The 18454-nt window shown below is 42.9% G+C and overlaps 2 protein-coding genes across 2 annotated transcripts in view; both read right to left on the reverse strand.

The window, feature by feature from the left end:
• The window catches only part of prrc1 (proline-rich coiled-coil 1), a 150948-nt gene that overhangs the window by 93327 nt on the left and 39167 nt on the right, over positions 1 to 18454 (reverse strand). The window lies entirely within an intron of this gene.
• lmnb1 (lamin B1) lies at positions 3279 to 15626 on the reverse strand. Its single transcript, XM_072371804.1, has 11 exons — positions 15092 to 15626; positions 9680 to 9836; positions 9442 to 9567; positions 8837 to 9007; positions 8049 to 8174; positions 6756 to 6976; positions 6431 to 6659; positions 6248 to 6352; positions 5861 to 5980; positions 5597 to 5707; positions 3279 to 4287 (listed from the first exon to the last, which is right to left on the reverse strand). Exons 1-11 carry the CDS (start codon positions 15445 to 15447, stop codon positions 4246 to 4248), a joined length of 1764 nt encoding a protein of 587 aa, XP_072227905.1. The 5' UTR covers positions 15448 to 15626; the 3' UTR covers positions 3279 to 4245.

The raw sequence follows: 18454 nt of genomic DNA on the forward strand, positions 1-18454 counted from the left end.
CTCCTTTTGAATCTGATTAAAAAAGGCTGAGACACGGAGCACATTGAGGGACTTTTTGCTCCTTTTGAATCTGATTAAAAAGGCTGAGACACGGAGCACATTGAGGGACTTTTTACTCCTTTTGAATCTGATTAAAAAAGAATGAGACAAGGAGCACATTGAGGGACTACTTGCTCCTTTTGAATCTGATTAAAAAAAAGGCTGAAACACGGAGCACATTGAGGGACTTTTTGCTCCTTTTGAATCTGATTAAAAAAGGCTGAAACACGGAGCACATTGAGGGACTATTTGCTCCTTTTGAATCTGATTTAAAAAAAGGCTGAAACACGGAGCACGTTGAGGGACTTTTTGCTCCTTTTGAATCTGATTAAAAAAGGCTGAGACACGGAGCACATTGAGGGACTTTTTGCTCCTTTTGAATCTGATTAAAAAGGCTGAAACACGGAGCACATTGAGGGACTATTTGCTCCTTTTGAATCTGATTAAAAAAGGCTGAAACACGGAGCACATTGAGGGACTACTTGCTCCTTTTGAATCTGATTAAAAAAAGGCTGAAACACGGAGCACATTGAGGGACTTTTTGCTCCTTTTGAATCTGATTTAAAAAAGGCTGAAACACCGAGCACATTGAGGGACTTTTTGCTCCTTTTGAATCTGATTAAAAAAGGCTGAAACACGGAGCACATTGAGGGACTTTTTGCTCCTTTTGAATCTGATTAAAAAAGGCTGAAACACGGAGCACATTGAGGGACTATTAGCTCCTTTTGAATCTGATTAAAAAAGGCTGAAACACGGAGCACATTGAGGGACTATTTGCTCCTTTTGAATCTGATTAAAAAAGGCTGAAACACGGACCACATTGAGGGACTATTAGCTCCTTTTGAATCTGATTAAAAAGGCTGAGACAAGGAGCACATTGAGGGACTATTTGCTCCTTTTGAATCTGATTAAAAAAGGCTGAAACACGGAGCACATTGAGGGACCTTTTGCTCCTTTTGAATCTGATCAAAAAAGGCTGAGACAAGGAGCACATTGAGGGACTATTTGCTCCTTTTGAATCTGATTAAAAAGGCTGAGACAAGGAGCACATTGAGGGACTTTTTGCTCCTTTTGAATCTGATTAAAAAGGCTGAAACACGGAGCACATTGAGGGACTTTTTGCTCCTTTTTTTAATCTGATTAAAAAGAATGAGACAAGGAGCACATTGAGGGACTTTTTGCTCCTTTTGAATCTGATTTAAAAAAAGGCTGAGACAAGGAGCACATTAAGGGACTTTTTGCTCCTTTTGAATTTGATTAAAAAAGGCTGAAACACGGAGCACATTGAGGGACTATTTGCTCCTTTTGAATCTGATTAAAAAAGGCTGAAACACGGAGCACATTGAGGGACTATTTGCTCCTTTTGAATCTGATTAAAAAAGGCTGAAACACGGAGCACATTGAGGGACTATTTGCTCCTTTTGAATCTGATTAAAAAGGCTGAGACAAGGAGCACATTGAGGGACTTTTTGCTCCTTTTGAATCTGATTAAAAAGGCTGAAACACGGAGCACATTGAGGGACTTGTTGCTCCTTTTTTTAATCTGATTAAAAAGGCTGAAACACGGAGCACATTGAGGGACTTGTTGCTCCTTTTTTTAATCTGATTAAAAAGAATGAGACAAGGAGCACATTGAGGGACTATTTGCTCCTTTTGAATCTGATTAAAAAGGCTGAGACAAGGAGCACATTGAGGGACTTTTTGCTCCTTTTGAATCTGATTAAAAAGGCTGAAACACGGAGCACATTGAGGGACTACTTGCTCCTTTTGAATCTGATTAAAAAAAGGCTGAAACACGGAGCACATTGAGGAACTTTTTGCTCCTTTTGAATCTGATTAAAAAAAGGCTGAGACACGGAGCACATTGAGGGACTATTTGTTCCTTTTGAATCTGATTAAAAAGGCTGAGACAAGGAGCACATTGAGGGACTTTTTGCTCCTTTTGAATCTGATTAAAAAAAGGCTGAAACACGGAGCACATTGAGGGACTATTTGCTCCTTTTGAATCTGATTAAAAAAGGCTGAGACAAGGCAACATCTACACACTTGTGTTGGTAGTGAGGGGACCAGATGGATATCTTTGTGTCACATAAGGCACGTCTTTGAAATGTTGAGCAATCTGAACAGCAGTAAGACCTGTTCAGCACGTTGACTTTGCCTGGAGGGTCATTGTGTTGTAATGTGTGCCCCCCCAACACTCTACATAGTAATCAGCATGAAAGATGCCATCATGGATGCTGACCTTTTAACTGTGTGTAGTTGAACACTGGATGACTTTGCTCCTCTTTAATCCAGAGGATATGGTTTGCGTGTCCCAGACAGAGCACATATGAGGCGGTTGTAAAAAATGAAGTGTCAGTCATGTTTAATCAAATACTTGACCTGCCAGTATAGTACATTTGTAGATGACTGTCGCTAAATTGGCTCATTTCTTCTTTCTGACCAATCTGCTCTATTACCAAGAACCCAAGGCAGCAGATCATTTTTCCCATTGCATCCATCCAGCAGGCCCTCTGGTCAGTGTTGATTGGTCCCATAATCTGTCCCATCAGCATCTCGGAGAGCAGAAAATGTCCTCTTTTCATTTCTGCCATTATTATAGTTTCTCAGAGTAATCTCAGCCCTCAGCAGCTGTTTGTCCCTCACTGTGTGTTATCCTGCCGTTCTGAAACAATGATTCCAGACCATGTTCTATGGCTGGTAAGCCCAAACAAAGTTAGGAAACATGCTGACGTCCTGTGAGATTCTGTAAATGTATATGCTGTGTGTTGCTGCTGTGTTCACCTCATCATTTCCAGAAAAAGCATGTCTACTCTCTGATTAGAGATGGAAAGAAACCCCTCAAACCTGTGTATTTGACATCTTAGGCTGTTATTAAAAGATATGTATATCTATTTAATAGACATGTGCTACGATGATTGGTTAAAAATGCATGTTATTAGTACTGAGAGGGCCCAGAATTAACTGCTTACACTATTACTACATTATTCTTTAGCTTTTTGTGTTGGAACTTCTGGGCTGGGCTAAACCCCCTCGTTGGATCATGTTGTCATCTTGTGTTAGCAGTGGATAAGCTGATGACGGTCTTCTCTTCGGTGGTTGTACACTGCCTCAGCTGGGCAGAAGCCTGCAGAAGCTAGCAACCATTGTACCGAAGCTGACAAAGTAAAAACCGTCCTCTGCTTTGGTGACAAGCATGGCGAAGCTAAACGGAATGTTAGAGTGATGACAAAGCCAAGTACAAGAAGACATTTATTCATTCGACTATGAAGGTTACAGAAAACTATAGCATGCATAGTAACACAGAAAGTAGTTCAAACACTTCAACTATCAAAAGTTAATACAATCAACACTTCCATTATTGGTGCTCTGCTTTTTTAGTCGACTAGGAGAAACTTCTGTGTTCTGCAACATGACACTGAAGACCCCGCCTGTGGCTACATTTGTCAAAGTGTAGCAGTTCACAGACATCTGGACATCCTGCTGAAACTTTCAGCCTATTTTTGTAGTGTCTTAGGTCAGATATTGAGAAGATACTAGGCTGTAAATACTACCACCAGGAGTGTTTTCATTCTCAATTTTAATGCTACACATTAAGACAGCTGTTTGAAATCTGAGATGTTCTTAGAAATACAATCACACAGCCACAGCTTTGTCCATTCACCAAGTCAAATCCTCTGACCAGAAGTTCAGCTGGGACATCTCAGCTCCTGTAACCATGGAGGCGACTGTGGACTTTATTTCCCCCCAAATCATTTAAGAGGATTTTAGTCCATTAAATTAATGATTATAACTAACCCTGACCTAAACTAATCACTGACAGCTTATGGTTTCTCTAGTATTTTTAAAGGCCTAAAATATAGCATCAATAACATTAAATATCAAATCACTTTAAAAAAAAAAAAAAAAAGTGTAAAAAATGACAAAGTACACAAGTGAATTTCTCAAGACACAGCCTGTCCTTGAATGAAGCCACTTCAGCTCGTTTTTAAGACATTCAAACATTTTGTTCAATAACCATGTTATTTGGGTTTTTCCAGGTGAAAGCATCTACTAAAAGCTGTTTTTCATGACAAACACAAGAGAGAAAAAAAACAAAGCCATACATTTAGTTGAAATACACTAGAAAAGATAGAAAAATAGTACTATTGTAGTTGGCAGCAGAGTGGCTGGGCTCAGAGGTGGAGGCTGGTTGGTGGAGCTGGATCACATGATGGAACAGCCTCTCTTGGCAGCATGGGGGTCTCCCTGCAGAGTCACCAAAACAGGCTCATGTAAAACAAATCTAAAGAAAACTTTTACAAACACACCACAGCAAAGTCTGCGTCCACTGACGAAGCAGATCTGAAGTGAAAATGGACAAAAGGAGACAGGACTGAGATGTTTGCACTGATGGCGAGTCGCGTCGTTTACCAGGTCAGATATGATTCACAAAGCTGTGTCCTTCGCTACTTCTGTGCAGCAATTCTTCTTTGAAACAGACAGACTCATGTCTTTTTTTGTAGCATTAGTGGATGTTTTTTTTACCGTTTCCAATTCACGCCTCCTAAGCTTCAAAAATAGCAATGGAGACCTGGTTGAGCAGGCCCAGAATGGTAGTCTGAATGGGTCGTCCTCAGCCTTCTGCAGAGCTTTAACACCTGACCCATTCATCTGAATCAGGTGTGCTGGAGCAGGGAAACATGGAAAACACGCAGGGCGGGGGGGGCTTGAGGACCAGGGTTGGGAAACACTGGTCTGGATCAACATGGTGCTTTCATGGAAAGGCCTAAATACGAGGACATTGACTTGTTGGCACACAGACACACTGTAGTGTATTTAATTTCAATTCAATTTTATTTATATAGCGCCAAATTACAACAATTGTCATCTCAAGGCACTGAAATAATATAGTCCAATTCAAGCCAATTGGAATTCAATTCATTGTAATCATAATCCAATTAATTCATAAAGAGCCAATTCAAAAAATAATATTCTAGCTAAGGAAACCAACAGATTGCACAGAAACTTGTTTTCAGTCCAATCTCCCGTCCTGAGCCTGAGGGACTGTGGAAAGGAACGACTCCCTTTTAACAGGAAGAAACCTCTGGCAGAACCAGACTCAGGAAGGGTGGCCATCCGCCTCCACCAGCTGGGGTTTGAGAGGACGGAAAAGAGTATTTGATGCATGTGACGAGGTGTCTCCTGACCTGTGTAGGACATGATCAGAGTTTGAGGCCATCGGTACTCCAGATGGACTGTAGTGTAAAGCAGGAGAAAACTAACATGACAGCAGACACACCCTCACTTCGCACCATCCCGTTTGTGTCTTTGCGATGCAGGTCGTTTTGGGGTCAAATAGCGACATCTGTAGTTGCACTGACAACCAGCGATTTGACCCGTTTTCTCTCACGACTGTCCGTCCATCAGCTCAGACGCCCACAGAGGGTCTTTAAAGGATGACGTCAGCCTGCTCTGTGTGTATTACACTTAACCCATATTTTCAGACTGAACATGTGTTCATCCGTGTAAACACACTCAGAACTTTGACTTGCATCTTTAAACTCCCAAAGCTCACCTGCTGATGGAAGAGGTCTTCCTCAACAACCTCTACTCCGTTATCATCATCTTCCTCTCCCTGCTCCTCTTCTATTGCCGTCTTGTATGAAGTGGTTCTCTTTGCCACCTCCTGTAAAACACACGATTGTCATTTTGCATCCAAAACATCACCATCAATGCCAGGCAGATGTATTTTCTTCCCTGGATTTTAACACCACAGAAAAAAAGAATAGAAGGGGGTGGTGATGGTAGCAGATCAGTGGAGGCAGAAAGCAAATCTCACTTCGCCCTGCGGGTTCGTCAGCACCACACTGACATCTTCCCCCGAACCCCAGGAGGACTGGTTCTTCCACACCAGGTCTACAGGAGGTTTGGAGCTCACACCAGCATCAGATGCCCAAATCTACACAGCAAAGACAAAAGCCAACAGTAATCCTCACATTTACAGGCTGTTAAAACTCCAAACAGGTGTCTTCTCTCCTTCTGCCGGCTGAGCTCACTGTCAATCCACCAGGAGGAAAGAAAACAAGCATTTCTAATGTTTCCGACATTCACACTAAAATAACAATCGGACATGATTTTAAACCGCCTAAAATACATTTGGAATTCTTCACATTCTTTACATCCAAAGCAAGGCAAATAATCAGAATCTGAGCAGAAAAACTCTTACCATGACTTTCTGGCCAGCCTTAAGGACATATTTGGGTGTAAATTTGTAGGTGGCTACGGCGTTTCCAATGGTCTTAATCATCTCATAACCCACCATGGCCTGGTCCTGAGACACATACAATCATTTCAACTGAGAAAAACACAACCATAAAAGAACTCCAAGAATGTGGGACCAGAAGCTAACCTCATCTCCGCTGTTGTGGAGGCAGATAAACTTGCCATCCGTGTCAATCTCATCAATGCAGATGGGTCCTGTGGCCGAGGCAGAGTGAGCGATGGACACCGAGCTGCTGGCTTCCTGCTCCTCCACATCAATACGCTTCCTCTTTCCCAGAGTGGTCCTCACACTGCGGCTGCTGGATGAGGCTCGAGACACTGTGACGCGAGATGAAGGGCTGGGAGACAGCTTCAGTCTGGAGGAGAGAAATGCCACAGTGAGATGGAGATGCGTGGGTGTGTCAGATGCAAAACAACTCCAATAATGCAACCAAAAACGGATGGGAACACACCGTTCTTCTTCTCCTTCCAGAAGTTTGCGGTAGGCATTGATCTCCATGTCCAGGGCCAGTTTCACATCCAGCAGCTGTTCGTATTCATTGAGCTGCAGCTGCATTTTGGCTTGGATCTCAGCCACCTCACGGTCTTTGTCTGCCAGCAGCTTGCGACTCGTGTCTTTCTCCTGTGTCAAAGCTACCTCGAGCTCCGTTATACGATCTCGCCAGCCACGAGTCTGAATGTAGACAAGGAGGTCAGTCAGACACATTTTAAACTGGTACATTGCTGTTGCCACGGTGATCACACCTAGCTGTAAAAACAAAGCGTTCTTCCAGGATTGCCTTTCATGCTCCACCTGCACACCTACATTTTGTCTTTGTGGCAGATGTGTGCAGCTCACTGAATTTCTGGATCAATTTAGAAGAAAAGTTACATTAATCCAACACTGAGATTACAACTCAAATGTGTAATCAATGGTTACTTGCATATGATAACTAAATGCTCGTTTCATTAGAAATGGATGAAATGAAAAGAAGTTTTGTATTAAAACATTTAAATCTGGTGGTCTGACCTAAAAAATCTGAACAGTAGCACAAAGGAGCACATCTTCAATCTAATTTAATGCAGCACTTTGTCGTTCCTTTCCCGTTGGATGCATTAATGATAAAAATGGACAGATTACAGAATGAACTATTGCTTCATTTAAAGTGGAAGATTACCTCATGTGCTTTACATAAAACATCAGTTTGGGGTTTGTGTAGGTCAAACTGTGTGTTCATCACCGTTATGTGTGTCTGTTCAGCTGCTGCTGAGGGGAGGAGCTGTGTTGGTGTCAGCATAAATGATGGCATCAAATATGAATATCTGACTACATAATTAGTATGTGACTGACCACCATGGCCAGTCTTCCTCCATCACACCTCATTTACGCCATATCATTGTGTATTATGTATAAAGCTTCAGGAAGTGAGCCCTCAGGCCAACGCAGCACAGTTATTCTGTGGTTTCTGTGCCTTATATGTTGTCAAACTACACAGAAGGCCTGAAAACAACTACTCTACATATTGTAAATAAGACATAAAAGTCATTTACAAAGTTTACAATAATCAAATCTATTTCTTATTCTAGAAATGGAGAAGATTCCCATTTATCAGGTTAATGTTAGTTAGGGCATTAGTATCAACCACAACAACGAGCTCATTCCATGTTGTAATTAGCTCTTACTCCATATTTGTGCATTCCTTCGTGTAACAAACCATTTGAAATTCTTTCCAAAAACAACTTTATGAGAAAAACGGTATTTCCACCTCTTTCTGCAGTGCTGCCAGCTGGGTGGTCAGGCTCTCAATCCTGAGGCTCGACTCCCTGAGCTCCTCTCGGGCCACGTTGGCCGATGCTCCGTTCATCTCGGATAAGTGATGCAAGTCCTCTAACTGGAGACAAACAGACGGTTTGAGAGTCAGCAACATCAACTTGATACTGTATTTACACCCTCAAAGAGGAACTGAGCAGTGTTAGCCACTTCCTGGCGAGCAGGAAGTTAGTCAAGATCTACTTGGTGTGCTTCTTGGTATTCTTACAGGTACTTTATGCAGTTTTACCTCACTGTTAAAACACACACAGATTGTTGCTAAGTGTGAGCAAGGATGATTTAGTCTGGCTTGTCATTAAATGACTGGAGACATGACGGTATGGTGGAAAAAGCATACTTTGTGGTATGAGTATTAGAAGTGGTTGGGCCACATTACGCAGGTGAAATAATCAACTTCTCTTCAACCAGTCTCATCTTAAAGGGGACTGAGACAGCTCATGTGCACAGAGCCAAACAAAAGTTTGGACAGAACAACTCATTCATACAGAACTTTGACTGCTTCTGTGATTCATGAGTTTAAGTACCCAACATTTACTAGTGGTGTTTTCAAGAGATCCTGTAAGAGACCAAGTGGACACAGCTGGCATCGTCAGTCTGTGCTGACACAGGCTTTTGCATTTCAGATGGCTTTCTCACATAACTTGGCTCATTTTGATCATTATTGTGAATGAGGAACATTTTCTCAACTACCCATAAAGTATGTGTGAGCATGTGTTCTCATACTCTGGCTTTATAGGCGCTCTCCATGTTGTCCTTATAGATCTTGATCTGCTCCTCATTCTGAGCCCTCATGTCAGCCAGGGCCTCAGTCAGTTTGTACTCGTACTCTTCCTTTCGTCCAGAATCCACCTCCACCAGACGGGATTCGTACCGCTGCCGGGCTTCCTTCACTTCCTGCATAGAGAGCACAGTTAGCACTCAAACGGTATTCGCACTTTTGTGATCTTGTTCCAAGCAGCTCAAGGGGTGCTCCATTACATCATCATCATTTCAGCATCTTAAAAAGTTGTAGAAATCAAATTATTAAAAGGGCCCAAAATATCAACATTGATTCCAGGTTATAAAGCAACAAAATAGGACAATTCAACTGGGTGTGAATGTTTTTGCAAACCACTGTATCATTTTACTGTGAGGCCCAAGAGCAACCGGCAGTGAGGCTGCAGCTCCTCTTCTCCACACAGCTTCTGCCTTTGTTACCCACTCGTCTTTATGTTCATGTTCTGCCCTGCTGCTCTTACCGTTGCTCACATTATTGATAACTGAGTGAAACCCAGGTAAGAACTGCAGCGCAGGGTCTTTCACTGTAACTGAACAGCTTTTGTCCTCACCTCTTCCTGCATAGTCTTACGGAAGTCCATTTCCTCTGTCAGACTCTGGCAACGGTTTTCCAAGTCAACCCGCATGAGCATTTCATCCGCAAGGTGCTTCTTGGCCTGAGCAAGACCTGTATCCAGCTGAGATGACACAAAACAACAGGTAGAGTGAAAAAAAGTTTTTAAATGGAGGCTTCAAAAGAAGAGATCAAAACAAAAGCAAGTTACTGTTCATTTTCTATCAGTATTTTACCCCCTGAAGCTGTTCCTGCAATTCAGCAAGCGCGGCCTCCAGGCCTTTCTTTTCCGACAGTGCAGTAGCCAGCATGGCTTCTTTGGAGTTCAGCTGAGCCTCCAAGTCGTTCAGTCTGGCCTGAGCTCCAGCCGCCTCAGAGTCCTTCTTATTGTAGCTGGCAGGAGGTTGACAAGATACAGTTAGGGTAAGTGGTCTTTATTTTGTTGTCAAGTGGACAGAGAGGGGTATGACATTAGGGCTGCACAATTCATCGTATTTTGATCGTGATCACAATTAAATTAATTAATTAAAGGAACCTGATCGTCAGCGATATTTACATTCAAAATGCGAGCTCTGCTGCCTGCATCGAACCACATGTTCTCAAACAGTAGTCCACCCACCACCAGGGGGCGAAAGCATGGTTAAGGCTTCATTAAGCTGCCTGAATAACAAGCACGCAGTCAGACAGCCTGCAGGCAGCTGGTTAGACAGTCTGTGACTTAGACTGATGAGAAGAAGTCATGCCGAAAGCCGAGAAGAATACAGCAGCATCTGGGGACGGTGAGGAGCTTCAGCCTCGAAACGGGGCGACATCCATTGTCTGGACTTGTTTTGGATTCAGGGCAAGTGACGTTAAACAAGAACAAGTTATTTGCAAAGAGTGTAACAGAGTGGTGTCTGCCCCAGAGTAACACCACTAATCTGTTCAATCACCTGAAAAAACATCACAAACCTAAATACGAGGAATGCATGAAGGCCAAAGCTAATGTTAATTCCCAAACTCCCCGTCCGTGTCCAGCGCCGACCCAGACAACCATTACAGCAGCCTGCACCGGGCAGAACCCGAGCCATCCACCTCCCAAAGACACGCAGGACAGAGACAATAATCTTTTTATTTGGCCAAAGATGTGTCCGATCAATACAGTTAGTACTTTAAAACGTTAAATTATTGAGTTTTTATTTTCCATTATTTATCATTTATTCCAATTTAAAGTTGAATTTTTCACTAAAACTTGTTGGCACATGGTTTGTAAATGGTGCAATAAAAATACATGTTTATTAATGATTAATAATCATGATTTCACTATTGATCAGAATAATCGTGATTATGATTTTGGTCATAATCGTGCAGCCCTATATGACATTTAGTAAAAGGTCACAAGCCCTTCTTTACATGGGCATCCCTAATTACACACCAATTTCTGGTATCAATTAGTGTCAGTGGATCCGTTTTTTTCCCTGCATCATCTGCATAGCAGTGATACAATAAATCAGGAAAGCTGATAACCTCACACAGAGGGGTGGTGTCCACTACAGAGAGAAGGGGTCCCACTACAGAAACCTGGGGCACCCCGGTAGAAATGCAGTGGCAGGCAAAGCCCTACACAAGGCTTGTTGTTGTTTAGGGGAGGGTGACATGTACCAATTCAATTCAATTCAGTTCAGTTTTATTTATATAGCGCTGAATCCCAACAAATGTCATCTCAAGGCACTTCAATAATTCAAGCCAAGTACAAGCTCTCCCTCCATACCTCCTCATGCACCCTCCGCTCTGAAATCAAAAACACCCTCCAAATCCCCAGAACCAAGCTCCGCACTATGGGCGATCGGGCCTTTTCCTCTGCAGCTCTGAGGCTGTAGAACACCCTCCCCGACCCTCTGACGGCTCCACAGACTGCAGAGGCTTTAAAACGTGACCTAAAAACTCACCTTTTTAAGAAAGCTTACTGCTAAAATATCTTTTAGATAACACTTTGAGATTTTTGAATATAAAGTGCAATACAAATAAAATGTATTATTATTGCTCGGCCATGGAAACGAGGAGTGGGGGAAATGTCTGATTCTTAGTTGCATTGCTATTCGGACGTGGACGATTCTGAATCGATTCATAAACGTCCAAATTTTGATTATAGTAATACAGAAGGTTCTAAAATGCAGAACTAAGAAGCGCGGTACGCGTCATCTCCGGGACACGATAGGGAGCATATCAGGAGCGGACACGCCACACAGAGGTGAACAAACATGGCTGACTGCAGCTATCCACCTCGCGGTGAGACCTGAAAAGCTCCTCCTAATTGAAAAGCAGACGTGGAAACACTTCGGCTTCTACAATGTCAGTGGCGGAAGCGAACTGGACAAGAGCCACGTTATTATGACGTTTTCAAGGTGTAGTGCCGGGAAATATGATCCTCCATATTTTGTTTCGGCACGATCTTCTATGTGCTGCTGTGTTGTGCTTCAGCGTCCGTCAAAGATTAAGGCTCTATATCTGCTGCGGAGGCTCCGGAGCGCCGCATTAGTTTAATAAAATATAATGGAAATGAATTCAGCTCTTGTTTCTTATTACAAATGCTTCGTTTTTCAGAATTGCAAGTTATGAATGCTTATTCAGTAAGACAAAAACAAATGTTGTGAAAAAGTGCATCAATATACATAAATTAAATAATCGTTTTATAATGGAATCGTAAGGTGCCCAAAGATTCCCACCCCTAATGGAAACCCATCCCATGAAGCGGTCTACACACTGTTCTTGAGCTGATTTGAAGGCCACATGAAGTTTGGAGGTCTGTAGTGATGGACTCTGCAGAGAGTTGGTGACCTCTGCTCACTGTGCACCTCAGGATCAGCTGACCCCGCTCTGTTATTCATGTGGCCGACCACTTCGTGGCTGAGCTGCTGTCGTTCCCAGTCGCTTCCACTCTGTTATAACACCACTGACAGCTGACTGTGGAACATTTAGCAGCGAGGAAATTTCACAACTGGACTTGTTGCACAGGTGGCATCCTGTCACCGTACCATGCTGGGATCCACTGAGCTCCTGAGAGCGACCCGTTCTTTCACAGATGTTTGTAGAAGCAGTCTGCATGCTGAAGTGCTTGAATTTATACACCTGTGGTGACTGGAACACCTGAATCTAATTATTTGGATGGATGAGTGAAGACTTTTGGCAGTATAGTGTAGCTCATCTTGAATTTAATAGCAGAACAGTTGAGACAGGTCCATGTTTCCCACTGTGCAGCATCCCCTCTTCTTTGAACAGTCTGTAAACATCTGGAACTGAGGAGACCAGCTGCTGGAACTTTGGGAGAGGAATGTTGTCCCATTCGTTTCTGATGAAAAGCTGTAGCTGTCCAGAAGTGTTCTTGAGCCCATGCAGTGTTTTCCAGGACTTAATCCTGTCTGTAATGCAGAGCTGCCTGAGGGCCTGAAGGTCACACACATTCAGCTGTCTCTTGTGCAAAGAGATGTCTGCAGATTCCCTAACTCTTTTCATGACATTATGCACTGGAGAGGATTAAATAGTCAAAGTCTTCACAAATATATATTGAGGAACATGTAGATCCTAAATTTTAGTATTTATCATCACTTGACACGATATTTTTGACAACCCTATTAACCAAACCACTGCAAATCACGCTGCGTACGGCATCATTACGTCTTCCATCACCATTAGATACAAGGAAGTGCTTATTTGTGCCATCTTGTGTTAACAGACAGTAACAACTGTCCCTGTGGTACAGCTTACAGTTAACTTTTATCAGCTGTTGTGGATATCATACAGACAGCTAAAAAGTAAACGCTGCGAATACCCCACCCATCAGAAATGTTCACCTAAACAAAGTTCAGGGTAGTTTCAAAAGCACTACCACGTTTTTGGGGGTGAAACAGCATTTTCAGCTACAATTATTGCAAGGTCCAAATTTACTGCATCTTCAGTCTGTGTTGGAAGCATACCAAATCCATGTGTGGATTCAACTAGAGTGGCCAAAATCATGTTCTGTCAACTTTTGGACTGTGGAGCTTCAGCTGTGCAGTCTCCTCACTGACAAACATCCCCGATTTAAAGGAGACTCCACACATGTGCTCACGGTAATGTCATCGTGGTCAAAGAGTTTCTAGCTCTCTCTTTTTCACATCATTCAAAAATAAAATCCTCACCACTCTCTAAAGTGTCCTGAGATGACTTGTGTTGTCAGTTGTCACCGGACATAGAACCACACACACACTTTATTTGGGCGGTCTTCCAAGTATATGAACAGCCCAAGTACAGGCAATGACCCACTCACACACAGACTTTCAGTTTTGAATAAATTAATCTCATCCCAGTGGAGGACTGTTAATAACTGGTCACTGTCACACTAGTCCAGAACATCTGGCACATTGCTGTCAGAGCAAATACTTTGCAATCAGGTGACCTCATCACAACTGAAACACAAAACATGTTCAAGAAATAATCTAATCCCACCATACAGATGGCCCAGCCCGACACCGGTCAAACTTCACGACTACACACAATACTTCCTGTGTTCCACAGCGTCTCCACACCTGTCTCTCCACACCACATGTCTGTGTGCCCCAGCAGCAGCAGCAGCAGTCAGTGCCCCCCAGCAGCAGCAGCAGTCAGTGCCCCCCAGCAGCAGCAGCAGTCAGTGCCCCAGCAGCAGCAGCAGTCAGTGCCCCAGCAGCAGCAGCAGTCAGTGCCCCAGCAGCAGCAGCAGTCAGTGCCCCCCAGCAGCAGCAGCAGTCAGTGCCCCAGCAGCAGCAGCAGCAGTCAGTGCCCCCCAGCAGCAGCAGCAGCAGCAGCAGCAGTCAGTGCCCCCCAGCAGCAGCAGCAGCAGTCAGTGCCCCAGCAGCCGCAGCAGTCAGTGCCCCAGCAGCAGCAGCAGCAGCAGTCAGTGCCCCAGCAGCAGCAGCAGCAGTCAGTGCCCCAGCAGCAGTAGCAGCAGTCAGTGCCCCAGCAGCAGTCAGTGCCCCCCAGCAGCAGTAGCAGCAGTCAGTGCCCCAGCAGCAGCAGCAGCAGTCAGTGCCCCCCAGCAGCAGCAGCAGCAGCAGTCAGTGCCCCAGCAGCAGCAGCAGCAGTCAGTGCCCCAGCAGCAGCAGCAGCAGTCAGTGCCCCAGCAGCAGCAGCAGCAGTCAGTGCCCCAGCAGCAGCAGCAGCAGCAGTCAGTGCCCCAGCACTTTGCCCTTCACCTGTCTGGACACATATCCTCTTCCCCCAGAAAACTCAGCGCATCGTGTCAAACTAAATAAAACCGAAACAGTCCACACCTGTTTCTAACCCTGAGGCACCACCGTGTTACACTGGCTCACTGAATTAAGTCTATTTTTGAGATTTCTTTTAATAAAGTTAGTTTCTGCCATGACTCCATGTCAGTGTCTTAGCAGCACAGACATTTCAAATATGTTTAATACTTCTATAAAACACTGCGAGTAGCCTACACTGAATTAAGGAGAAAAAGAAAAAAGCATAATCCACACCGTAGGATAAAAACCGAATACTTCCAACTATCGGCTTCGAACAAACGAGTGACCGCCTACAATGACTCGCGTGCGTCATATTGCAAAAGTGGCTCGAAAATCAAAGTAAGCACAAAGTCTTTAGCTCTTCATTTTGAACTGAGTAGCATGGTTAAAGTGTTGGAGGCTTACTTCTGTAGAAGCTGCTCATGATCGGATTTGATGTTCCCCAGCTCAATCTGCAGCCAGGCCCGCTCTTTGGAGGAGTCATCCAAACACCTTCTGGCGTCGGCTAGCTCCGTCTCATACAGGGCTTTCAGTCCGGTCAGCTCCCGACCCCTTACCTCTTCCTTCTCGCTAATTTGTAGGTGGAGTACGCTGTTTTCAGACTCCAAACTACGGACTTTGTCTATATAAACGGCCAAGCGATCGTTGAGGTCCCTGAGCTGCTGTTTCTCCTGCAGTCTTGTTATCCTGGTCGGGCTCAGCGGTGTGCCGCTGCCGCACGTGCCCCTCTGGCCGGTAGGAGTTTCAGCCGTGGTCGCCATTGTTAAAAGAGTGACTAAATTACCCGTGTAAAAAATAGTTACCAAACTGTACAGATAAACTGCCTATTAAAGTAGGCCGATTAAAATGCAGGAACTTTAATATTCTTGAAACAATTCCTGGAAGTATATTCTGTCTTTTCCTAGCCGAATGAAAGAGGGGTTGGCAGTATGGCGGCTTATTGAAAATGTTACGGTGTGTAGCACTAGCCAATGGGGTTGCTCGACGCAATGCGTTTTTTCAACTTAAACTTTTGGGTACATTGGAAAATGTCACCGACGTATGCCGAAATGCTCAGAAGCAGGCGGAGTCGACTCCCCCGTACGCCTCTCATGTTGCTTTTATCTGTTAAGCCCTTTTGTTAAATCCGAGCATCCTCGTATACACAACAAACTTGCTTTGAATTTACGGTAACGGCTGAGCATGAATTCATTTTATAGTATCGTGTCTGACAGGCGGAACAAATAGGTGAAGCATGGAAGAAAGATAAACCTTTAAAGATAAAATGCGACAGACCCAAAATAAGATGGAACTCAGTTTGTAGAAGATAACGACTAATCGGTTTGGTTTTACTTGATGTTTTTTATTGTTCAGTTGAAATACTTGATAATGTCTTCTCATATGAAAATTTTCTGACTCTTAAAGCCGCCTAACAGCTCATATTCTGGCTTCTTAAAATATTAAAAGCGCCTCCACTAAAAATTAAGCTTTAGGAGATGGACAATAGTTTTACTTCATGTTGTTCTACAAAAAGCATCTTTAAAAAAAACATGCAATACGATATAATATATTAGATATAATAATATACGATGTGAAAACTGATTGATCAGTCATACGTGACATTATTCCTCGTGTTAGAGGATTTGTGTTCACACCAAACTTTAGCAGAAAGAGACCCTTTACCCCATGGTGATCCAGCTGGCAGGGACTGTTCACAGTGAGATAGCGAAGTAAAAGCTACTTACTGTATGTGATGGGCACACAGGTCAGTGCATGGCTCAGAACCTGAGTAGAAATCACAGACGTGATGCAGTGATGGGGACTATCATCAAAAACCAACTTCCAGCACAGTTTAACAGTCATAAACTTAGCTGATGGGTGGATATTTCCTATTTCACACTGCACCGCATGGAAAAAAAAAGGGAATATATCCACTTGAGTTTAAAACTGCAGGATTTCCATATATAGATTTTTTTTTATTGGTTATTATAAGAAACTTAAAGTGTTGCCTCCTAACCAAAGTATAAGACAGTTTACATCGGAAACCAAAGTCTCAATGAAAGTTTATAGTAACCTAACATTAAGATCCATCCACCGCGTCAATCCATTTATTTTCTATACCCACTTCATCACATTTATGCACTCACACTCACTCTTAGTTGAATAATGAATTAACTTAACATGCGTGTGTAGCGCCTGTGGTCTGATTAGCAACAAACAAATGACACTAACATTCTTGCTAGGTTCAGAGGGCTGGTAATAGTTAGACAAGTACGATATCGTGAGGTTAACAGTTGACAATTTATTGCCACGACAGGTAAATATTTTGCAGTGAATGAAAATAAAAGATACAGAAAAATAGAGCTCTTTCAAAACGGTGGAAAAATGACAAAATAAATAAAAAATAAAAAAGTTCAAAAGAAAGTGTCCCTCCTTGTTAGAGTTCAGATTATGTTCGTTTTCTGTGTGTATAATGTTCAAAGTTCAGTCCATAAATTACTACCCGGGTAGAATTTTGTGTTATGTTCTTATCTGTGTCACGAGTGACGTGAGATTGTGTCAGAAGCTCCTCGGAGTGGATTCCACAGTTGGCCTGACCGTGCACCGTTCCGTCTGAATCGCTCGTTTTTAATGGCTCGCCACCGAACCTCCTTGATCCGGAATTCGAATAAAATCCTAATCCTTCAAACGAAAAACCAGTCTACACATAGATTGTAGAACAAATAATCATTACTTTCTATTCCAATGGCATCTTTCTACTTTCACTTTTCACTCCATTTCTTTCATACATGTACACCTAGATGAAGGATATACTGCATTTAAATGCTTTAAATGAGTCTGCATATTTTTACAGTACAGTATAAGTATTTTTACCATGACTAATATTTATTATGAACTTATATTTCAACATAATTTAACTTATCTCAATAAAGCTCTATTTATATTTCTAAACAGCTCCATGAATCAGTATTTATCTTTTAACCATAAATTCTATCTCTTTTTAACCATAAAGTGACAGTATTAACTCATTCCTTTTAAACAACATGAATATTTAACCAACTTCAGTGCAATAACACTCAATACATTCATCTCAATGAACAGGAAAAATAATTAGCCAGAACTGGTATCAAATAACCACATTTCTGTACCATAACTGTCTCTATTTCTCATCATGAGTCACAGTGAAGGCTCATTAGCTTAACCAGCTAGTAGCACGTTAGCTTGTATAGCTTCACAATTAGCATTCACACCACCTTTTGCAGGTAAAACCCAGAGTTAGCGGCACTAACCGCGATTAGCATTAGCTTCGCGCTAGGTTGTTAGCGATCTTTTTATAACTTCTTTTCAAAGTACACAATGATACAACATGTACCAGAGTAGGTTTAAAACATTAGCGAAACATATCATGGACTCCGACTGGTTTTATGAACATACTTCAGTAACAGGAATCTTCTCATATCATGCTAATATCAACAGCTAACCTGAGACGGGTGGCAACACCCATTCCGAAATCCCGCCATTCCGACATCCCGCTATTCCGACATCCCACCATTCCGACATCCCGCTATTCCGACATGCAAACGTCCCACCATTCCGACATCCCACCATTCCGACATCCGCTATTCCGACATCCCACCATTCCGACATCCCGCTATTTCGACATTCAAACTACCCACCATTCCGACAAGGCTTTCCGTATATGGAAATGTGCGTTACTCAACAGGTGAGTCCCTTCTTTCTGTTCATGCAATTTAAATGTTTAACACATGTTTACAGATAAGCGTTATT

This window comes from Leuresthes tenuis, unplaced genomic scaffold (assembly GCF_036924035.1).
Source record: "Leuresthes tenuis unplaced genomic scaffold, fLeuTen1.0.hap1 SCAF_19, whole genome shotgun sequence".
In the NCBI taxonomy this organism is placed as follows: Eukaryota; Metazoa; Chordata; class Actinopteri; order Atheriniformes; family Atherinopsidae; genus Leuresthes; species Leuresthes tenuis.

Excerpts from the sequence above, each read along its gene's own strand:
- lmnb1 (XM_072371804.1), bottom strand. The coding sequence starts at position 15,447 with ATGGCGACCACGGCTGAAACTCCTACCGGCCAGAGGGGCACGTGCGGC. Across the intron at positions 9,568-9,679 it reads TGCAGGAACAGCTTCAGGGG|CTGGATACAGGTCTTGCTCA; the intron begins GTAAAATACTGA and ends GTGTCATCTCAG. Across the intron at positions 9,008-9,441 it reads GTAAGACTATGCAGGAAGAG|GAAGTGAAGGAAGCCCGGCA; the intron begins GTGAGGACAAAA and ends CTCTCTATGCAG.